Genomic DNA, 22,375 nt, shown 5'->3' on the forward strand with positions numbered 1-22,375 from the left:
GCTCTTCTCTGTACCCCTTCAACCAAGTCTATGTCCCTCTGTAAGTATGGTCTCCAAAACCTTACAGCATACTCCAGTCCAGGACCAACTAAGCCTCGGAAAAGTGGAAAAATGACTTTAGAAGAATGCGAAGAGATCTTTCTGAAAATGAGAAACCGCATTCTATTCACTTTTTTGACCACTGCTGAACAATGTTCAGAAAACCTAAGCCGCTCGTCAATAAGAATTCCCAAATTGGTGACCCTAGTTGCATCCAGGATAGTGACACCATTCAACTCGTAAGCGAACCGTGGGTTGTTTGAACCAAAAGGAGTGACCTTGCACTTGTCAACACTAAACGTCATGCTCCAATCCTGTGTAAGTTGGTCTGGCGCAACTCCCTATCGCTTTGATTCCTGATTACCCCCATTAGCTTCACGTCATCTGCCAATTTGCTAACAATCCCATCGATACCTTGATCAAGTTTATCGATAGAAAGTGAAAAAAGTGTTTGGTCAAGGACACTTCCTTCAGGAACTCCATTTGTGATGTCTGTCCAACCAAAGAATTCCCCGTTCACCATAACTCATTGTGACCTATCTCCTAGCCAAAATTCTATCAAATTCAGCAAGTTTTCCCCAATCCCAATCTCGTGTAAATGCTTCAAGTGTTTACCTTGTTGGACTCGATCAAATGCCTTCTGGAAATCAAGGTAAACAACATCTACATTTTTGCTCTTACATAAAGCCTTTGTCACGTGATCATAGAAGCAAAGGATGGTAGTCACACATAACTTCCCCTTCCTGAACCCATGCTGAAATAAATACATTATTTTCATCTATCCACTTCACCTTTTGATAATAATTTCCAAAATTTTCGAGAGTTAGCTCGTCAAAATCTGTGGACGATAATTGGAACAGCTTCTCTTCTACCCTTTTTAGTACAGTTTACAATAAAAAAAAAAGTGAATTAATAAAATTTGTTGATTTATCAGTAATTGAAATTAATGATTTCTGTAATTTTTTACAAAAGTCTCAAAATACTTTTTGATACTTGATTATTTTAGCAAGTAAAGAGTGGCTAAAATCAAGAATTTGGTCTATTGATTTCTTAAACATTTTTTTTCTTTAAATGTTGCAAGGAATTTTTTTTATTTGGAAAAATAGTCATACATTAAACTAGTTGGCATTTTTTTAAATTGGTGTTATATAGAATTTTTTATTTTTTGTATTTCTGCCCATTGTTGTGTCATTTTGTATGAGTGAAACTTTCATAGCTCATGATTTTCCTTTTTTTTTGCTGATATGTTATGTAAGGGAAATGACTTGAGCAAAGAAAAGATGTAGGATACATTGTTGAGACACTCAAAATATATAGAATGGAACACCATACAGCTGTTTCGAGGCTAATGTAGCCCTTCATTTGTGGAAAAAAATTAAAGGAGGAAGAACTGCATCATCACTGTCACGCATTAGTTCTCTATTTAACCAAATGCCATCATTGTAACGAGCAGTCTGTGCTATAACAGACCATTTTCTTTCTTCAATTTTTTTCACTGATTTTCCTCAAAACAGCAGTATGGTGTCCCATTCTATATATTTTGATTTTTTTATAGTCTTAAAATCAACCGCAGATTTTTTCCTTTTAGACACTTTTCATGAAACACTCCATATGGAATTTTCACATCGCAATTATTTTGTATGCAGTTCACAGAAACATTTCATGGGCTCGTCTTTTTACAGGTTGTAGAATTGGCATCCCTGAATCTTAAAGGAAGTCCCATTGAGAAGTTACTTTGTCTTTTATCAACATTAGTAAGTACTCAACTATCTCAATCCTTGATTATCATAATTTTGTGTCAGAAAACTATCTAATTATTTTCAGTTGATTAAGGATTTATTTATCCCTTAAAGTCTCGCAATACAGTAAACTATTTAACAGACCTCAATTCTGTGGACTTCAGATTTAGTGACAAAATTTCATAGCATTTTTTTACTTATGGAAATGTACAACATCTAAATTATTTTCAGAAAAATAGTCATTCAATGCCAGTTTTCATTTTTGTATCTGGAAGATAAAGCTTGCAAAAGAATTAAATCTCCTGAGCTAACTTTAAATATGATTGTGAATAAAGGTCTAAAATAAATCTCTGGACCATTGCAAGCAAGCAATTTTATTTATAAGGAAAAGTTCAAATTTATGCTTTTTCCTTTCATCTTAAAAAAGAATATCATCAGAATCATCAAGATTAAATTGAAAGTAATGCTATTTTAATCATTGTTTTATGAAATATATGTAATAAAAATTTTAAAAATTCACTTTCCTGATTTTTTTTGTGAATTATTTTATATATTCAGATCATTTTTAAACAGAATCGGAAAATTAAATGTTTGGGGCATTTACTCTCAACTCTGTTTCAGAGTTGTATGACTTTTCATTTATATTATTCTTTAAAATTGAAATGTACAGAGATAAATCAAGACCAAGCTTAGATGTCAAATAAATGTAAAAGTCACATAAATGAGAGCTTATAAACAGAGTTTCATTAATACTACTTAACCGTACATGTAACTCACAAACATTCCCCTGGGGAATTTCTAATGAGTTTGCATATGCCAGAACATGTGTTCTGAGTGTGTGTGGCCTTAATGTATTTGTTGTAAGAGTTATGTGTTTAGTATTCTTGGTGGTGTAGCCATCAATCCTCCATATTTTGAGGAATGTGAAAATTGTGGATGTCACACGGTTCCATGGTACAAAAATGCAGTTGATCCTTGGCATTTGCAACTGTTTCCTCCACTTCTATCAGTATAATTTTACCCTATTAATAAGTTGTCAAACACTACAATTGAAATGGTCCTCACTCAAAAACTCTTTCCTTTTGTTTTTGTGAATAACTAGCTATAAAATATTTATTTCCATTGTTTTGAAGATGACAAAATTAAAAGCAAAGATAATCCATTCTTTTGTTAACCAGTCATCTGGCTATGAGAGCATATGCCGTCATGGCAATTTTCGGCCTAATTTAAAATTTTGAAAACTAATTAGAGTAATTATTTCAATTATTATAATTTTTTTGTTGATCATTTAAAAACACAGTTAAGAACATGTCAGTGTCAATGTACTCATAAAAAGTTTTAATCAGGAAAATATATATATTTTATTAGCTTCAAACTTTTTAAAAAGGGGGGGGGGCGAAATTTTAATTGGCCAGATGACTGGTTGAGGAAAAAAGCTGGTGAAGCATCTGAGATTTTGCATAGCTTCCTTGCTACCAAAATATGGGTTCAGAATTTTATAATGGAATGCAATTTGACTTATGATCATACATTATGTGAGGATTGACAGTACATTTGTAACAAGCACTGGTAGATTTCTTAAGATATCAAGAGATGGCATACTCTTGAAGCTGTTTCTAGAAACAGCAATGCATTCTCAGAAAAAAAAAAATCACAGAGAATAACTTTTCATCCCATTCAATAATTTTTTCTATATTTGATGGGCACAGAATAAAAGTTGTTGCGGAATTAAGGAAACACCTTATTTGGATTTACATTGAGGTTAACCTTCAAACAAGGTTTTCTGAATAACATCCACTTTTATTCATGTAAACAAAACATAATGCAATCCTAAGAAGAACAATCCAGAAGATTTTTTCCTTAATTTATTCTCCCCCCCCCCCCACAACCATACAAAAATAAGAATAAGCATGGTTTCTTTCCATAAGCGAAATTCGTTCAGTGGTGGTAAAAAGGATAGAATACTTGGTTTCATTCTTAAAAAAGTTTCTTCATGTTCTCTAAAGTGATTCTTCCACTTCTCCAGGGCTTAGTTAATCCTGGATTGGAGTATGCAATTAGGTTTTGGAGACCATACTTACAGAGGGACATTGACTTGGTTGAGGGGGTGCAGAGAAGAGTCATGTGTGCTCTTGATGGCACACTGGGCCATCCTATGAAGTGAGACTTGATTTTTTTTAATATGTTTACATTGGAAGAGTGCAGGTGTCAGGAGATATGATTGAAGTGATTAAAATTTTCAACGGGATCGATAAAATGGATCATGAGTTATTAAAGGAATTTATATTAAAAAGAAGTGAGCTAATCATGAGTTATAAAAGGTTTATTAAATTATTAATATACCATCAATGAATTGCTTTGATAAAGGAGACACCAATATCAATTGGTAAGCGACAAGACTCCAATTTGTGGTGTGTCACAGGGAGTGGAGTTCTTTTCTAATAGTTGTGAATAAATGGAATATCATACCTCCAGGAGTCATGAATTCTAACACAGTTGACACATTTAAAAAGAAATAGAATAAACATATTGGGATAAATCGGGAATCCATACTTGGATGAAACAACCATAATTTTTTATGGGTAGTACATTTATATTTTATCAAATTATTGGTTTTTTATTGCTCTTGTGGGGTTACTGTATTTTTGGTGAAGTTTAGATATACATTTGACATCCGTATTTTTTGTGGGCATCTTTTTTCAGCCACTTCGTTGGGCATTTTGTCTGTTGTGGCCTTTGTATAAGTCAGTGGTTTTCAAGATGGGGGGTGGATCTGTAACCTCGCCCCCACCAGTTGCTAAGGCAGTGTTTCTCAAAGTGAGCATCACCAAAGTGTCAAGTGTATCGCGGTGAGCTGGCAATGTGTATGTGTGTGATTGTTTATGCTTTAAAGTGGATCTTTTATGAACGCACAGTATCTATTAAACTCTGGGGCACCGCAGATAAACCATGAGTAGGGCAAGGAAGCTGCTGGTCACAAAAGTTTAAAAACCATTCTGCTAAGGGGTATGCTAGATATACTTCAAAAAAGAACAAAGCGGAAATTATAGTGAATAATATAGTAAGCAGTCTCAGCATAGCTCAGGAGGTCCTTGATTGCTTTGCTGTTTAACCTGGGGGTCTTCGTATAATCACTAGTTGAAAACACTGCCCATGGCCCCACAAGGATATTGCTGACAGGGCTCCATCGCAGGGACCTGGGACGATTCTCATCACTTTTTTAACTTCTCATTTCACTACTCATTGGTGGTCATTGTTTGGAGGTTTCACTGTGAATAAAATTTTATATATATATAAATCTGCTCATGCAAATTTTTTTTTCTGTTTCTGGTGGCATGTAAGCTTGTATTGAGTGTCATAATTACTTTTTCTAAAGAAATGGAGGAAAAATACAAAAACACCTTTCTTGTGTTCTTAGCTGTAAATGTGTTTTTAAATTACATTTTTTGCAGGAACTTTTAAATGAAGATATTGAAAAATCATTAAAAGAAACTTATTCTGCTGTGCAGCTAAGCAATGGTAATTATGTTCTTTGAATGTTTTTCTTTATGTATTAAAAGAACTTGTATGGCTTAAAAAAATAATTTCCGAATAATTTATAACTATAAAGTTTTTTAAATTGAGGAAAATAAGTGTAAGATACTGCAGTTTTCCTGCGATTCATCATGGCTGTTAATCTGCACGTGCAAATTATTTTCCCATCCACTGATGAGATTTCTTTTACAATCTGCAGATTCAATACATGAATGTCCTAGTTCATGAACATAATGTGTGAAGGAAAACATTGCAAACTTTTTTCTATTTTAATTGATACAAAACAGGACAATCACACAAAATTGCAGTAAATATTTGCTCTAAATCCTCAAATTTAAGTGAATCCTCTGACATAGATTGAAACAAATCTGATAAGTCTTGATTATAATTACACCCATCTTCATCACTCAATATGACATCACTAAAGTAAGATATAGCACCCCCAGTTTTCAGAAGACCAAAATCAAAAAAATATTTGATTTTCGTCTTCTTTTATTTCGTCGTCTTTATCAATATTCATCTTCTTTTATTTCGTCGTCTTTATCAATATTCGTCGAATATTGATATTCGACGTATATTTTATCAATATTCGTTGAATATTGATAAATCGCCGCCTGGCAGTCCAGTGGTTAGGGAGCTAGCTTCTGACTGTGCAGGTCTGGGTTCGAATCCTGGTTCTGCAACGTCCCTTATGGGAGTTGCTTGCCCGGTTCGAAATATCTAGTAATAAGATGGCAAACGACAAGTGGAAAATGATTGCAAATAAACCTTCGCATGAAATATTATTTATTAAATTCAATATAAAGTTAGTCAATTTTAACAATAGATTAGTACAACATGGAGCCCTCTATTTAACATTAACAGAAAGATACTGGCTCACCAATTGATGATCATCAACAGTCAAACTTTTATGCTGATCGGATATCCGATGTTGTTAGTCACTTCGACGTAGCTTTTCCCCGGAAGTATCAGTGAAGGTCTCTCGGTTGAGAGCCGGATCATTTCGATTAGTACCAGGAGGCCTCTCAGTTGAGGGCCGGACCACCTTGATCAGCTCCAGGGGGCCTCTCGGTTGAGGGCCGGACCACCTTGATCAGTTCCAGGGGGCCTCTCGGTTGAGGGCCGGACCACCTTGATCAGTTCCAGGGGGCCTCTCGGTTGAGGGCCGGACCACCTTGATCAGTTCCAGGGGGCCTCTCGGTTGAGGGCCGGACCACCTTGATCAGTTCCAGGGGGCCTCTTGGTTGAGGGCCGGACCACCTTGATCAGCAATGAAGAATTTTGACTGTGAAGATTAATTAATTTTTTCGATTCTGGACCTGCCGGGAAACAGATTCAAACACTGTAAATTATTGCATTTTAACTAATTATCAGCTTAGTTTCCCAGCCTAAGGCCAATGGATACGGTAGCAAGACGGTGAACCGTCCTACTAGAGGGCTTCAGTTGAAAAGAACAAACAAAGGATGAATGCAATGTGAGAGACAAAGAGGGAGGAATTTATACTCCTATTTCACAAGAAATTTGGGACCACATGTCCTCGCAAGGCCTTTTTGCCTCAACAAAAATATCGGATTTACATATTCATGCGTCACTATATTATAAACATTACAATTGAATTATTACATTGGAATCTGGCAACATAACACAATCCAGAGAGCTGATCAGACTCTCCTGATTATGTAAACAATACCAACAAGACAATAAGTAATGAAATATTCCGACGGAGGTCTGCAGCCCCCCGCCGAAAACAAGTGAGTACAACACTATATTTTCCGTACAACGAGACTTGTAACAACTCCCCCGAGAGGTTCTTTAATAAAAAATAAAAATATTTAACCGGGCAAACCCTTAAGCCTCGCCCAAACTATACATATTCTGGACCAAACCCCTCCACGAAAATAGCGACATCGTCGTCATGAGGGAAATTAATTTATGTGGGACATCAGTAGCCCGACCTCTGGCCCGTTCTCCTTCGACAGCCGAAAGACCCCACCCGTCGACTGCCGAACTAAACGAACATTCTGGCCCTTACCGGTTTGCCAGCGGGTCCTCGGGTGGTTTCTGGTAACTGAGAGGTCCCTGGGGTCTAAAATAAGAAGGAATTTCCCACATAACGACAAGATCACCATTAACGTAGAGGGATCGGATCCCGATACGTTACAAGTACTACTTTTTAAAGTAAAACTTTTTTCTATTTTAATTGATACAAAACAGGACAATCACACAAAATTGCAGTAAATATTTGCTCTAAATCCTCAAATTTAAGTGAATCCTCTGACATAGATTGAAACAAATCTGATAAGTCTTGATTATAATTACACCCATCTTCATCACTCAATATGACATCACTAAAGTAAGATATAGCACCCCCAGTTTTCAGAAGACCAAAATCAAAAAAATATTTGATTTTCGTCTTCTTTTATTTCGTCGTCTTTATCAATATTTGTCGAATATTGATATTCGACGTATATTTTATCAATATTCGTTGAATATTGATAAATCGCCGCCTGGCAGTCCAGTGGTTAGGGAGCTAGCTTCTGACTGTGCAGGTCTGGGTTCGAATCCCGGTTCGGGCATGGATGTCTACTAACACACAAATTCCCTGGACAGATCGTAAAGATCTCTTGGGAATACGTGGTGAACACGTTATTTATTTATTTATTTAAAAATAACAAAACTATCATGATCTTTGGATTTGTGGATTTTCCATGCTTGTATAGAAAGGAATACCTGTATCTTTGTTTCCCGCCTCTCTGATATAATTTCGTGGGGGGTTTTTTTGGCATCAGTGTTAGCGAACAGTGTATACCCTTTTCCCGGGTATTTTCAGTAATTTTTTATTTTTTCATTTGTTTTAGTCTTTGTCATTTGATCATTTTTGTTTTACCACGACCATTTTCTGCACACGAGGGCTAATTAGACCAGGACCTACAATTTATTGCAGATTCCCAACGGCAGGCTTGTTTTTTTATACTCATTGAGAGGTTGGTGCGCTAACCCCTCGATAGGGACTCCCGGTAGTAGCAAATTTTATCTGCAGTCATGTCGCTGTTTCTGTTGTACCCCTGTGTCAGGAAAGTTTTCTGACAAGGATGAACCGGGTATTGAACTCACGACACCTCTAAACATCCTTTGGTACTTCAGGCGAGTATCTTATCGACCTGAGCTACTGCACCCCTTTAGTGACATAGATAGTTAGCTAATACAAAAAGTATAAATTGTACTTTGTATCTTAATACTTTTTAGGGGTGTGTTGTATTCTTTATATGTATATATATTTCTTCTTTGTAATATAGTGTTGAGCATTTTATTTTACTTAAATTTTTCGTACATCTTTTATGTATATTTTACATTGTAATGATGTTTATGTTATTTTAATTTCCTGCTAACGTTTCTCATTTCATTTTTTTAAGTGTTAGTATCTAGTTTTCTGCAATAGTGTTAGTATGCCTCGACCTCAACTAGTGTTGTGTCAAGCTTGTGACGGGAGGTTTCCCTGAACTAGGGGGGGGGGATAGTATTTCATAGTTTCAAGTGTAAGGGGTGTTTGGATAGGGAAAGGTTGGGACTCAAGGTCGAAGCATTACAGGATAGAGTTGGGTCTTTAGAGGGCCCGGTTATAATGGAGCCACCTCTCGTCGAGCCACCTGTCAATGAAGAAGCAATTTCCACGAACAACGACAGTTTACAGCAGCGGTTCTCAACCTTTTTTGACTTGCGGAACCCTTTCAAGTAAAAAAAATTCTATGGCGGAGCCCCATAGGCCAATTTTTTAATTATTCATCAAAGTTACTGATTTACAATTATTTTTTTACATTTTTTTTTTAAAAAATTTCCTTCAAGCGGCCACGGAGCCCCTGGAGAGTGCACAAGGAGCACTGGTTGATAACCGCTGGTTTAGAGTGTCAGTGGGTGGTCGTGGATGAGTTAGAGAGGGATAGTGATGGGGTTTAATCGTCTGCCATTCTATGGTTAGGGAACTGGGGAACCGAGTGTTTAGTGATTTTCAGGGTTTCTAGTGCTGTTGTCTTCCTGGGGGGGGGGGGGGGGGTGGGGAAGATTAGCAATGTTGGATGGCTTCTCGATTGACACAAAATCACAGGGCAAATTAAAATGTGTGCTAATAAATGCCAGGAGCTAGGGTAATAAGAAAGATTTTTTAGAAACTATAATAGCTATGGAAGTCCTAGATCAGCGGTTCTCAACCTTTTTGACTCGCAGAGCCCTTTCTGGTATATAATTTCTATGACAAGCTCTAATGGCCTATTTTTATTTATTCATCAAAGTTACTGATTTATTTTTTTTATTTAAAAATATTTATAATTAGTTTTTTTTTACAATTTACTTTTTTTATTTCCCTCGAGTGGCAGCGGCGCCCCTGGGGAATGTACATGAAGCACTGGTTGAGAACTGCTGGCCTAGATCTTATAACCATTATAGAATCTTGTGCAAATGATGGGGATGAATCTTTCTTACAAATCTCAGGATAAAATACTTTTTTGAGAAATAGATCTGATGGGAAAGGGTGTGGAGTGTTGATATACGTGAAATGTTTGAAGGCCAGAGAGTGTGACCTGAAGAGAAGTGATATTGAAACTATATGGGTTGAGCTTGAAAACAAAAGACATCATAAACTTATTGTAGAGGTTTGTTACGATCGGCCAAATAGGGATTCAAATTATATCGTCAAACTTCGTGATGAAATTTCCTACATGTGCAAGCATAAGAGGGTTGTCATATTAGGGGATTTCAACTACCCGAGTATTGATTGGAAGAACTTTCTTAAGTTGGTGCTTGATAATTTTTTGAACCAGCGTGTATCAGAAGCCATGAAGGGTACTGCTATTTTGGATTTAGTTCTCACTAGTTCCGAGGATTTTGTTGAACATGTTTTGGTGGGGGGGACAAGTTTTTTTTCCAGTGATCATTGTGTCGTCAGTTTTTACTATAACTTTTCTTCGGGTAAGGTTGATAAAACAAAAGACTGGTTCCTTGTTTTTGGAGAACTAACTTTGAAAACTTCTGCTAACCTTCCTCTCGAAACATCAAAGACCGGTTGCAATCAGTCGGGGTGGTAAGTCAGTGGGAAGAATTTAGTATGAAGCTGTCCTCTGTTTTGCACGATGCCATACCCTTTGTTCGAAAAAAGCGTGTTTGTACATCATGCCCTTCTATGGTTCACGGATAGAGTACCAAAGTGGACGAGGTGACCTATCATTGTTTACTGATAAAAGAAGAGTGTTGAAGAAAGCGATAAGGGATAGCCAAAAGGAAGTTGAATCTAGGTTGGCAGATAACATTGGCTCTGACACAAAATTATTTTTTCGATACATCAATAATGGATGTAAGGGGACTGTTGGCCCCCTCTCGATAGGAGGCTCTAGGTTAGAGAGCAATGTAGGCATGTGTAGTGCTTTCAATGACTTTTTCGCGTCGGTTTTTAATGGAGATAATGATATTCGATATACGGGTGTTGCATGGAGTAATAAAACCCTCAACGATATTCAAGTAGAAGACGTGGAGGTCCTAAATCTTTTAAGAAATGTATGTTCAAGCAAAGCACCAGGACCAGATGATATCTATCCCAGGGTCTTCAGGAAATGTGCTAATGAATTGTTGGGGCCAGTCGCACAGATATACAGGAGTAGTGTTGCTGAGGGTATCGTCCCAAGGGATTGGAAACTTGCTAATGTTGTTCCAATATTTAAAAAGGGTAGCAGAGAAGTTGTGCCCAATTATCATCCAGTGAGTTTGATGAGCTCCCTCTCAAAAATTTCAGAAATTATTATCAAAAGGCAGTAGGTAAAGTGGATAGATGAGAATATAATGTATTGTCAGATAATCAGCATGGGTTCAGGAACGGGAAGTCACGTGTGACTAACCACCTTTGCTTCTATGTTGACGTGACGAAAGCTTTGGGTAAGGGAAAAAATGTAGATGTTGTTTACCTTGATTTCCAGAAGGTGTTCGATCGTGTCCACCATGGTAAACTCTTGAAGCGTTTACACACGATTGGGGGTAACTTGCTGAATTGAATAGAATCATGGTTAAGAGGTAGGTCACAACGAGTTATGGTGAACGAGGAATTCTCTGGTTGGACAGGCATCACAAGTGGAGTTCCTGAAGGAAGTGTCCTTTGCCCCATACTTTTTCACTTTTTATCAATAAACTCGATCAGGGTATCGATGGGATTACCAGCAAATTCGCAGATGATGTGAAGCTAATGGGGGTAGTCGGGAATCAAAGCGATAGGGAGTTGCCTCAGACAAACCTGAACAAGACTGCAGCATGGGCAAATGAGTGGAGCATGATGTTTAGCACTGACAAGTGCATGGTCGCTCATTTCAGTTCTAGCAACCTACATTTCTGTTACGAGTTGAATGATGTCACTATCCCAGCTGCAACTAGGGCCACTGATTTTTAAATTCTCATTGATGAGTGGCTCAGGTTTTCTGAACATTGTTCAGCAGCAGTAGTTAAAAAAACTGAATAGAATGCTTATTTTATTTTCAAAAAGGTATCTTCGCATTCTCCTAAAGTCATTTTTCCACTTTTCCAAGGCTTAGTTGGTCCTGGACTGGAGTATGCTGTAAGGTTTTGGAGACCATACCTACAGAGGGACATAGACTTGGTTGAAGGGGTGCAGAGAAGGGCTGCGTGTGTTCTTATTGGCCCACAGGGCTTGAGTTATGAAGAGAGACTTTTTTTTTTTTTTAATATGTTCACATTGGATGAACGTAGGTGTTGGGGAGACATGATTGAAGTGTTCAAAAATTTAACAGGATGGATAGGATGGACCATGAATTATTGTTACACCGTGAATTGACTGCTTTTACCAGGGAATATCAGTATCGATTGGTAAGGGATAATTCCAGGTTATAATGTCGCAGGGAGTTTTTCTCTAATAGGGTTCTTAATAAATGGAATAGCTTACCCCGTAGGTAGTAAGTTGCAACACAATTGACACGTTTAAAAAGAAATACAATAAACATGTTGGGGTATATCGAGAATCTATCCATATTCAGAATAAGACAACCATAAGTATTGTTTATGGGCATTGTATAATATTTTATCATGCATATATACTGTTTCTAGATTTTGTAATTGCCTTTTTTTTAGGGTTGCTGTAATTTTTGAAGTACATGACATCCATATTTGTTATGGGCAACTTTTTCCTCAGCCACCTTGTTGGGCATTTTGCCTGTTGTGGTGGTGTATTTATATTTGTAAGTTAGAAGCCTCTGAACTTTGCCCAACTAATCAGGAGCACAGTGTGGCATACTGGCACCATTGTGTCCCACATCACACCAGTAGTATAAATTCCTTTGCATTTCTAGATGTAGTGCCAGACAGTCTTCTCTGAGGAGATTATGCTATTGACTGTAATAGGAATGTTTGCTGCTGCAGTGAACAATGCCGCTGTACAATCAACCAATAAGGCTTTCAAAAAAACAGAAACACAGAAATAGCTATCGTTGAATTAAGAAATCATTTAAACAGTGGATTCAATAACAAGCATTTCCTTACAGTATTCTTAGATTTAAAATGAACATTTGATTATGTTGATTTGGATATTTCAACAAAAACTGTACTCTGCAGACATAAGAGCTTGTATATTAAACTGGTTTAAAACATATTACTATAACAGGCAACAAGTTGCCAAAATAAATGGTGGAATAAACACATTCCAAACTCTAATGAAAAGAGTTCCACAAAGATCAGTCCTTGGGCCATCATTTTTTATGTATATAAATGATTTATGTAAAATGTAGCTAAACCATAAATTAATTTTATTCACAAATGACACAATCCTTTATTTTGAAGATTCAGAAATGAAAGGTCTTGAAAAAACCTAGTGAGTTGAGCCGAAAGTGTAAGTGTTTATACCTAACAGTCTGAGTGTGCACCTAGTGTTGTGTCTGATTTTTCAGTGCTGCCATCTATGTTTCAGAAGTGAAGTGTAATGATTGAGTATTTGTACCGTTTGTAGGCCTGTTGCTCTCTGTGGCGAGACTTTTTAATGGGGAGATCAGCTTGCAGTCGCACCTCGAAATCGGGAACCCCTGAAAACCAACTTCGGGCAACCACCACTGTGGCAATGGTAGGGTTTGAACCTAAGACCTCACGATGTGAGTCCCTCATTATAACCACTCAACCACCATAGCTGCAATGACCACCACTATGCATCAACAGGGTTCTAATCGGGATCCTCACGCTGAGAGTAGCACGATGCCCACACGTTTCAATTACTAATTAGTATCTAGAACTGGGTTTTCATTGATTCAAAAAGAAGATGGCTCCCAGCTTTAACCTAGTATAAATGTAAATTTTTGAAACATTTGGGAAAAATATTTATTTTCCGATCTCTTCATGGAGCATCAAGAAATCTTTGGTCAAGCACAGCATCGGAACCCTGGGAATAGAGTATGGATAATAATGCAATAATAATAAAGTAAATATATATGTATGAATTTTATAGATTGGATGTGTGAGCTAGCATAGGTAAAGTGTCTTCAATATAGAGTGTCATTGCCCAGAGTAGCAATACATCATCTAAAGCAATGTCCGATATTGTCAATGATGAAAGTGACTATAAGCTAGCTCAATAGGAAATGAAAGTCATTGCTCTTGCAAAGCTGCTGTAAGTGTGGTAAGGGTCTGCAAAGGAAGATTAAGAATACAAATGCATCTTCCAATAACATGTCAGACATAAAAATAAAAGAACTCTCATTTTACCTTTTGATGGCCAATGTTCAAAATTGGGGACATCAGTTTCAATAATTAGAAAACATTTTTTGTTCATGAAAGCACTTGATTTTCTTTCCCGAAGGTGTGAGATTCTAAGCGTAATTTAGAAAACAAAAATTTCATGAATTTCTGCCCTTATGCCATAAAGTTCATTTTTTAAAATCACCAATTTTCAACACTTTCGGGTCTGTGCTATTTCGACTATGTTTGTCCCTGTGGACTGAGGGTTTTTGACGCTTTTCATGATTTTTTTAAAAATACTTAGAAATACTTAAGCTTGATATATATATATATATATATATATATATATATATATATATATATATATATATATATATATATATCAAGCTTTTTTAAGCTAGAAAAATTTCAAACTCTTCTTTCATGATATAGCAATTATTTAAAGGTACTAATAATTAATATTTAATGAGAAATAATTAAAAAAAGGATGTTTTAGAGTTTTAAAAAAGTTCTACATATAAGAAAACATCATTTTTCAACATAAAATTGCAAACAATTCTGAATAAAAACTTACCCAAATGTTGTACAAATAACTAAAAATAGTTTTTATTAAAAAAATATATCATCTTGTAAAATTTGCTTTAGTATGGTACACTTCAAAATACACATTTACGCACAGAGCAACAGCACAAGGTTCGTAATAAGTTCAAGTTTCTTTCCTCAATCTTTTTCCAGTTTCTGCCATTGATTTGCTCTGTTGCTCCTTTTCATCATTTAAAATGAATAATAATTTTGTAAAATATATGCCCTAAAACATTTGAAAAAAATAAGTAATATATACAAAATTGTTCAAAAGCAAAAAAACAAATATATTTACCGGTGCTATCGTCGTCATCTGAGAACTGCGACGTTGAATCTCTTATACAAACGAGCTGGTATTCTGGATCATCTGAATATGATAACTCTGACAAAAAATCGTGTGCTAATATATCTCTAAGTTCAGCCAAATCATCGGCATCTGATAAGTCTAAAAATCGTCTATGAGATATCGCGAAACACAAAAAACATGGCTACCTTACCTAGGAAGACAAATATGTTTCAACTATACTTCTACATCATTTCATAAAGCTACATTCGTTGGCTGCTGCCGTCTATTTTTTTTTTTTGGAACTAGAAGATTTATAGATTATGTTTAAAAACACTGGGAACACATATATATTCAGCCATTTTATAGCTACGAGAGTTAAAAGTTAAGCCCGAATTAGACTCGGGCTTAGTTCCCTAGAAAAGAAACGTCATCCCGAGTCAGGCTCGGGCTTAGAGCCGAAAGTGTTAAGGAAGAATAAAATTTTACTTTTAAGTTGGTTTTTTTTAATGTTTCTATGGACAAGGATGAGTCCAAAAAACATACAGGAAATATTTTTTTCGTGAATGTTTCGGTTAATATCTCTAAACTAAAGGATCAGAAAGGGAAATAAAAGGAAAATATAGCAAAAATAAATCTAAATCTAAATTTGGCTGTTAAAAGGTTAATCATCTGGCAATGTTTGATTTTGATTTGCCTCTAATTTGTAATCACAGTTTTTCTGGCTAATGATAATTAGAAGATATTCTTAAAAATTGCCCATCCCATATTTCTTACCCCACAACCATATTACACTCTCAAGAATCGTGTTTTTCTAAGAAAACCAAACTCAAACCACCATTATGTTGCTTTTTTCATAGTGTAAAGTACATATTTAAACTCAAGCATGTAATTTTATGCTAATGAGGAAGGACACAATTTAATTGCAGCACCAGCATTTTGTACATTGTAGTTTTTTCAGCATTTTTTTTAAAAAACATTCGGCTGAACAATGGTTAATGTCGCTTTTTGAAATTTTAGAGGAAACACAATAATAGTTATAGCCAACAAGGGAAACACCTTTTTTTTGCGTGAATTGCAGCTGTGTGAACGTGCATAGCAACTACATCTGTGGGTTTCTGCAGAAACTTGCTTTAGGAACATGAAACGTAAGCTATATGGAATGTTATTCAGTCAAAAAAAAACTGATTTCACAAAAATGTAACATAGACCATTATTCGGCGGAACGCTTCAAACAATATACACAAATTATGTATCACACAGTTTATGTTTCAATAAATTTTCACTATATATATATATATATATATTTTTTTTTTCTCAATTTATATAGTGTAAGAATCAGTTGCATTCCAAAGATATATTGTGCATAGGTTCTATATCTTTTCATTTCTACTATTTATATATTTTTATACTATTAGATGTACCTCATTTGTCATCGGATGATCTGATTCCATTACTAGTTCATGTCATGGTTCAAGCTAGACCTCTCAACCTAGAATCAAATTTGTTTTATGTACAAAACTTCTGCTGGCATTTTTCTGAAAAGGACAGATTAAGGTATGCTTTTTTGATCTACAGTATTTTCTCTTTTTTGTTTTATATCATTTCCTTTAAAGCAGTAGTCTCCAACCTGATTTTCTGTAGTTTTTAAACTTTATGGCTGCAAGTGCAAGCTGATTCTCTCACTAAAAAGTCTCTCCACAGAGAGCAGGCAGCCCTTCAACACAACACTTACAAAAACATGAAAATCCAGAGATTTGTCACTTTCATTTCTGACGTGGAAGGCAGCACTTCCCGAACATGAAACAGGCATAACTATGACATCATAAATCAAGACCACTGATATACACACACATTTCACTTTCCAGCATGAACCAATTGGTTGAATTCCCCTGACGAGTGTTTATGAGAGCTGTATGTATGGTTTAGTAGTAGTATTAGCTCTGACCTGGAATCTGCTACACTGTTCCTTCACTCCATAGAATGACCAACAAATATTTATTCTTCCATATTTGATAACTTTCTGGCTTTAGTTCTTGGTCAGCCTAGTTTATAGAAATGTTTAGCTCTGATTTCACTGTATCCTTTATTGTGTTATTTTAATTGAGATTTTTTTGCTAATTAATTTAACTTTTTCATATATTCTCTTACTTTCCTGCTACTTTATATGTATTCTACCAAAAACAAATTTTATTGAAAAGTTATTCATTTTGTGAGTGCTTATAGTTTTTTACAAATATAATTTGAACAATTTTTTTGTTTAAAGATGGTTTAGCTTATTTGATATATAGAATTAAATGAAAGTTATCTCATTTCAGGTTTCTAAAATTAATGTTACTTATTTGCATAATTTTTTTTACGGTTTGTAAAAGCATGGAAAATATCATAATTTGTTTTTTTTTTCCTCATAGCTTCAGTTTAGTTACATTTCAAGCTGCTAAAGAATTTCTCAGAAATGGTATATCAACTTTTCTGAAGCCATCAACTAGCTCCGTTAAAAAAGAGGTAATAATACAAATTTTGGTTTCAATTAGGTTCTCTTGTTTTGTGATACACTATTTTCTGATATCAGCACAAGTACTTTCTACTAAAAAATTGATATGTCAAATGTAGTTGCCCCTGTAATTTATGCTATTTTGCACTAATTTGTCAAATGTAACGTGGTACAGCTTGTAAATGGTTTAAATATGTAATATAATATAGAAATTAAAATTGTATTTAATATAATAAATAAAAAGTTGATGTTGGTTTGCATCTGATAACCAACTTATTTATCAAAATTAAAATTACTGTATTTCTTGGCCTATTTGCCATGGCCCTTTTGAGAAATATGATACTTGATGCAAATCTGTTAGAAAATAGGGGAAATTTTATGAGTGAGACTTTAACACATAATATACTACGCATTGTGAACATTATTTTGAAATGATCTACAATATATTGTCATTTACATACATTATGTCTGCCAGTCGTCGCTTTTCATAATGCAATAGCTAGTTTCACCTTAGTTATTGATATTTTTGAAATTTTAGGTAGGTTCAGCTTGCATAGCTGTGGTCCTTATTCTGTGTTTATCTTTTGTTTTTGTCATAATTGTCATTCAAATTGATTTTATGTTTGATGGATGCTCATTTTTTAAAACAAATTGTTGCTTGTAGATAACATTGGTTTTTGAAATTTTAGATAACACTGCAAGAGTTGATGAACATTGCTGTGGAGATTCAAGAGAATGACAAAAGTGTTAAATCAGCTTCTGAAACTTGTCAAAGTGCAGTTGATCGCCAACTTCAGTGCATCACCCAAAGGATAGAAGCATCAGCAAAAGAACTTAGGGAGAGTGCTAACAACAAATAGTTGCACTCCGTGACTTAATGTTTTTTCTGATAAGTAATTTTATTGTCAATTCAAGTTTTCAGTATTTTTGATTTGAATGATTTAAATATTTATTTATATGGAGTTTCGTGAAAAGCCAAATAAACTATTTTTTTTTTTACTTTGTGTTTTATGCCATTGTACTAGCAAAACAGACACCATGTATTGAAAATTTCACTTTATCGCTTGTTTTTTTTATTTCATCCAAAACTACCACTTATAACTGCACATGTACACCTCATAAACATTCCTCTGAGGATTTCTGAGGAATTAATGCATGCTGAAAAGTACTGTTTACTCAACACACTTATGGATGTGTATGCTAAAATAGTGCTGTCGTAGGTGTTACAAATTCAAAAGAAAAAAATCAGCAGGTTATTGCTTTTATACATTGACAGAATTACGTTTAAGAAAATGTTTTCTCCATATTGTCTTCAGGAGCCAAAACCCGTGAGAATACTATTGCTTAGTCATTAAACTCAAATGCCTTGTCTGTGCCAGAGAGCACAGAAAGTGGTAAATTCTTGCCATTTTTGAGATAGCATAGAAAAAATTATGTATGTCATGTGCCAGATAAGAGATCGAGGTTGGGGTTTCAGACATTGAATCTGGCCAATACATTTACTTTGCATAATCACAGTGGCCACAACTAAAGTGAAGGTTTTAAGAAATGAAATTATTGAAGTTGTGTTCATTCATGTTTGTGCCTGCTTATGACAACTGTGACTTTTTCTGCAGTTGAATCAAGTCATCAAATACGTGAGGCCTTTGGGAATAAACGCAGTAAACTAATGCATCACCAGGCATTCGTTTCAACTTCTTTGCTTACAAGCAAAGAAACTCAGATGCTCTCTATTTGACGAATCAGCAATAAATATAGTAACCTTGTCCTAACCTAACCACACGTTAGAAAACAGGAAGAAAAAAAAAAAAATAAAAGTAAGACAGTATAAAAGATAAGGTGATAAGAATGCAGGTGCAAAGTTATATTTATTTTCACCCTCACCCTACCTTTCACTCTTATAAGAAAGATACATCATATGTGAGGGAAAAAATCACTATCAGGGTATAAAAGATGCCCATAACAAATATGGATGTCATATATTTCAAAAATACGGAAACCCAATTCAAAACAATCACAAAAATTATAAACAATATATACACATGATAAAATATTATACAATGCCCATAAAGAATATTATGGTTGTCTTATTCTAAGTATGGATAGCTTCTCGATTTACTCCAACATGTTTATCGTATTTCTTTTTAAATGTGTCAATTGTGATACAATTTACTACCTCCGGGGGTAAGCTATTCCATTTATTAACAACCCTATTAGAGAAAAATTCCCTGCGACACCATAACCTCGCATTGTCCCTTACCAATTGATACTGGCGTCCCCTTGCAAAAGCAGTCGATTGGCGATGTAAAAAGAGTTGATGGGGTCCATCCTATTCATTCCGTTGAAAATTTTGAACACTTCGATCATATCTCCTCGACACCTGCGTTCATCCAAAGTAAACATATTAAAAAAATGAAGTGTCTCTTCATAACTCAAGCCCTGTGTGCCAATAAGGACCTGCGTAGCTCTTCTCTGCACCCCTTCAAGTCTATGTCCCTCGTAGGTATGGTCTCCAAAACCTTACAGCATACTCCAGTCCCGGACGAACTAAGCCTCGAAAAAGCGAATGAATGACTTTAGGAGAATGCGAAGAGACCTTTTTGAAAATGAGGCCAAGCATTCTATTCGATTTTTTGACCACCGCTAAACCATGTTTATAAAACCTAAGCCGCTTGTCAATGAGAATTCCCAAATCGGTGACCCTACTTGTATCCGGGATAGAGACACCATTCAACTCGTAAGGGAACTATGGGTTGTTCGAACCAAAATGAGCAACCATGCACTTAACGCTAAACGTCATGCTCCATTTATTTGTGCCCATGCTGTAACCCGGTTTAAGTCGATCTGCAGCAACTCCCTATCGCTTTGATTCCTGATTACCCTCATTAGCTTCACGTCATCTGCCAATTTTCCAACAATCCCATCGATACCCTGATCAAGTTTATCGACAAAAAGGGAAAAAAGTATGGGGCCAAGGACACTTCCTTGAGGAACACCACTTGTGACGCCTGTCCAACCAGAGAATTTCCCGTTCACCATAACTTGTTGCGACCAGTCTCTTAACTACGATTCTATCCAATTCAGCAAGTTGCCCCCAATCCCAATCTCGTGTAAACGCTTCAAGAGTTTACTATGTTGGACCCGATTGAATGCCTTCTGGAAAATCAAGGTAAACAACATCTACATTTTTGCTCCCTCCCAAAGCCTTAGTCACGTGATCATAGAAGCAAAGGAGGTTAGTCACACATGACTTCCCCTTCCTAACCCATGCTGATTATCCGACAATACATTATTCTCGTCTATCCACTTCACAAACTGCCTTCTGATGATAATTTCCGAAATTTTCGAGAGGGAACTCGTCAAACTCACTGGAGGATAATTGGACACAGCTTCTCTACTATTCTTCTTAAATATCGGAACAACATTAGCAAGTTTTCATCCCCTTGGGACAGCAACACTATTCCTGTATACCTGTGCAACTGAAGAATCACACACTCATGCATTCCATCATGAATTTTCAGCTGAAGAAAAAGTTGCTGTTAGGAACTATCGTGGTGTTGAAAAATGGAAGTTTGGAACTGTCCTGAACAGAGATGGTACCCTGTCATACAGCATGCAAGTAGGACCTGAAATCTGGAGACGCCATGTCGACCAAATGCGGGGAAGCTGTAAAGGACGAGTGTGATGAACGAGAAAATATTCAAGATGTGCCTCCTCTTGTCACTTCGGGAGAACAGTCGATTGCTACTCGTAGTAATAACGATCAGTTTTGTTTTTAAGGTTCTCACACTGATATTGACAGCTGACCTTGAGCGGAGAATCAGCCACACACGACTGGGGACGAGACGACGCTACCTGCCCATCCTGTTCTTCGTAGGTGATCTTGTGTCGGGAGCGCGGAGCGCGTCTACTCGCCTGCTGTGTGTAGTCTATAGCTCTTATCTAACCTGGTGTTGCATGCTAATCTTCATCGATTACGTATGCGTGTCCCCTCGTAGGGCTCTATGGTGGCCATGAGTGAAACAATACCCATTTCAATATGGGGAAAAATCATAATAATCACCAAAATGTCAATGAACTGCTTGTGAACAATCATCAAAGATACCACCATAGAGAATCCTTTTTCTTCCTTCACACTACTGACACCAAAAAACAACTAGCTAATATCTCTCATTTTATGCTGATAAAGTTCTGTATGGCGCAATAGGTAAAATCAGTGAGGGCTCTCCGATCGGGAGACTTTCTGGTAGAAACTAACACCATATCAAACAATCTCAATATTCGGAAACTAAGAACTTGAGATACACCAATAACAGTCAAAATCCATTCCACTCTGAAATATTCACATGGGACCATTTCAGATAACAATTAACATGGTCGAAGAGGAACCAACACAAGAGCTGGTGTCTCAACCTCTGCCAAACGAATCATGAGCCGCAAAGGCGACAATCCAGATCCTACACGTAACATGATTCTAACTATTGCATCACCCACTTACCCAAAGTTATCAAGGTCAGTTATTATAATCTCAAAATCCGACCATACATACCTAACCCTGTTCAATGTTTTAACTGCAAAAAATTCAGTCACTCACGAATGACATGCCTTTGCAAGCCCACCTGCGCTAAACGTGGGGAAAAGCATCATATTTCGGACAACTGCACTAATTCACCATTTAAGTGCGTCAGTTGTGGTGGTGATCACACCGCATTTGACAGAAAATGTCCGAAATGGAATGAAGAAAAAGATCCAGAAGATCAAGGTCCTCAGTAACATCTCATATATCAAAAAGCACGGCGTCGTATCACCTCTAACCAAGTTCCAATAGTTGATCTGGAGCGGAGTTAGATCATACTCTAATATGGTAAAAAAATCCATCATCAGCTAATAAGATACAATGCTACCAGTATCCGTAGCAACTCAGAACCAACCCATAGCTGATACATCAACTCAAACATCATCTCATCAATTAGTAATAGTTGTGGCTGCTGTTG

At 36.1% G+C, this 22,375-nt stretch overlaps 1 protein-coding gene across 1 annotated transcript in view; it reads left to right on the top strand.

Moving 5' to 3' along the window:
- Positions 1-18,380, top strand: part of LOC149072972 (ankyrin repeat domain-containing protein 27-like) — a 41,014-nt gene extending 22,634 nt beyond the window's left edge. Inside the window, exons 11-15 of the mRNA XM_089246605.1 lie at positions 1,722-1,793; positions 5,231-5,297; positions 16,306-16,444; positions 17,299-17,392; positions 18,071-18,380. Of these exons, the coding sequence (XP_089102731.1) occupies positions 1,722-1,793; positions 5,231-5,297; positions 16,306-16,444; positions 17,299-17,392; positions 18,071-18,241 (543 nt within the window). The 3' untranslated portion in view covers positions 18,242-18,380. The remainder of the gene's footprint in view (positions 1-1,721; positions 1,794-5,230; positions 5,298-16,305; positions 16,445-17,298; positions 17,393-18,070) is intronic.
- Positions 18,381-22,375: the final 3,995 nt, after the last annotated feature.

This window comes from Pholcus phalangioides, unplaced genomic scaffold (assembly GCF_987345545.1).
Source record: "Pholcus phalangioides strain wild (caught in Gottingen) unplaced genomic scaffold, Ppha-v1.0 ptg000017l_1, whole genome shotgun sequence".
NCBI lineage: Eukaryota > Metazoa > Arthropoda > Arachnida > Araneae > Pholcidae > Pholcus > Pholcus phalangioides.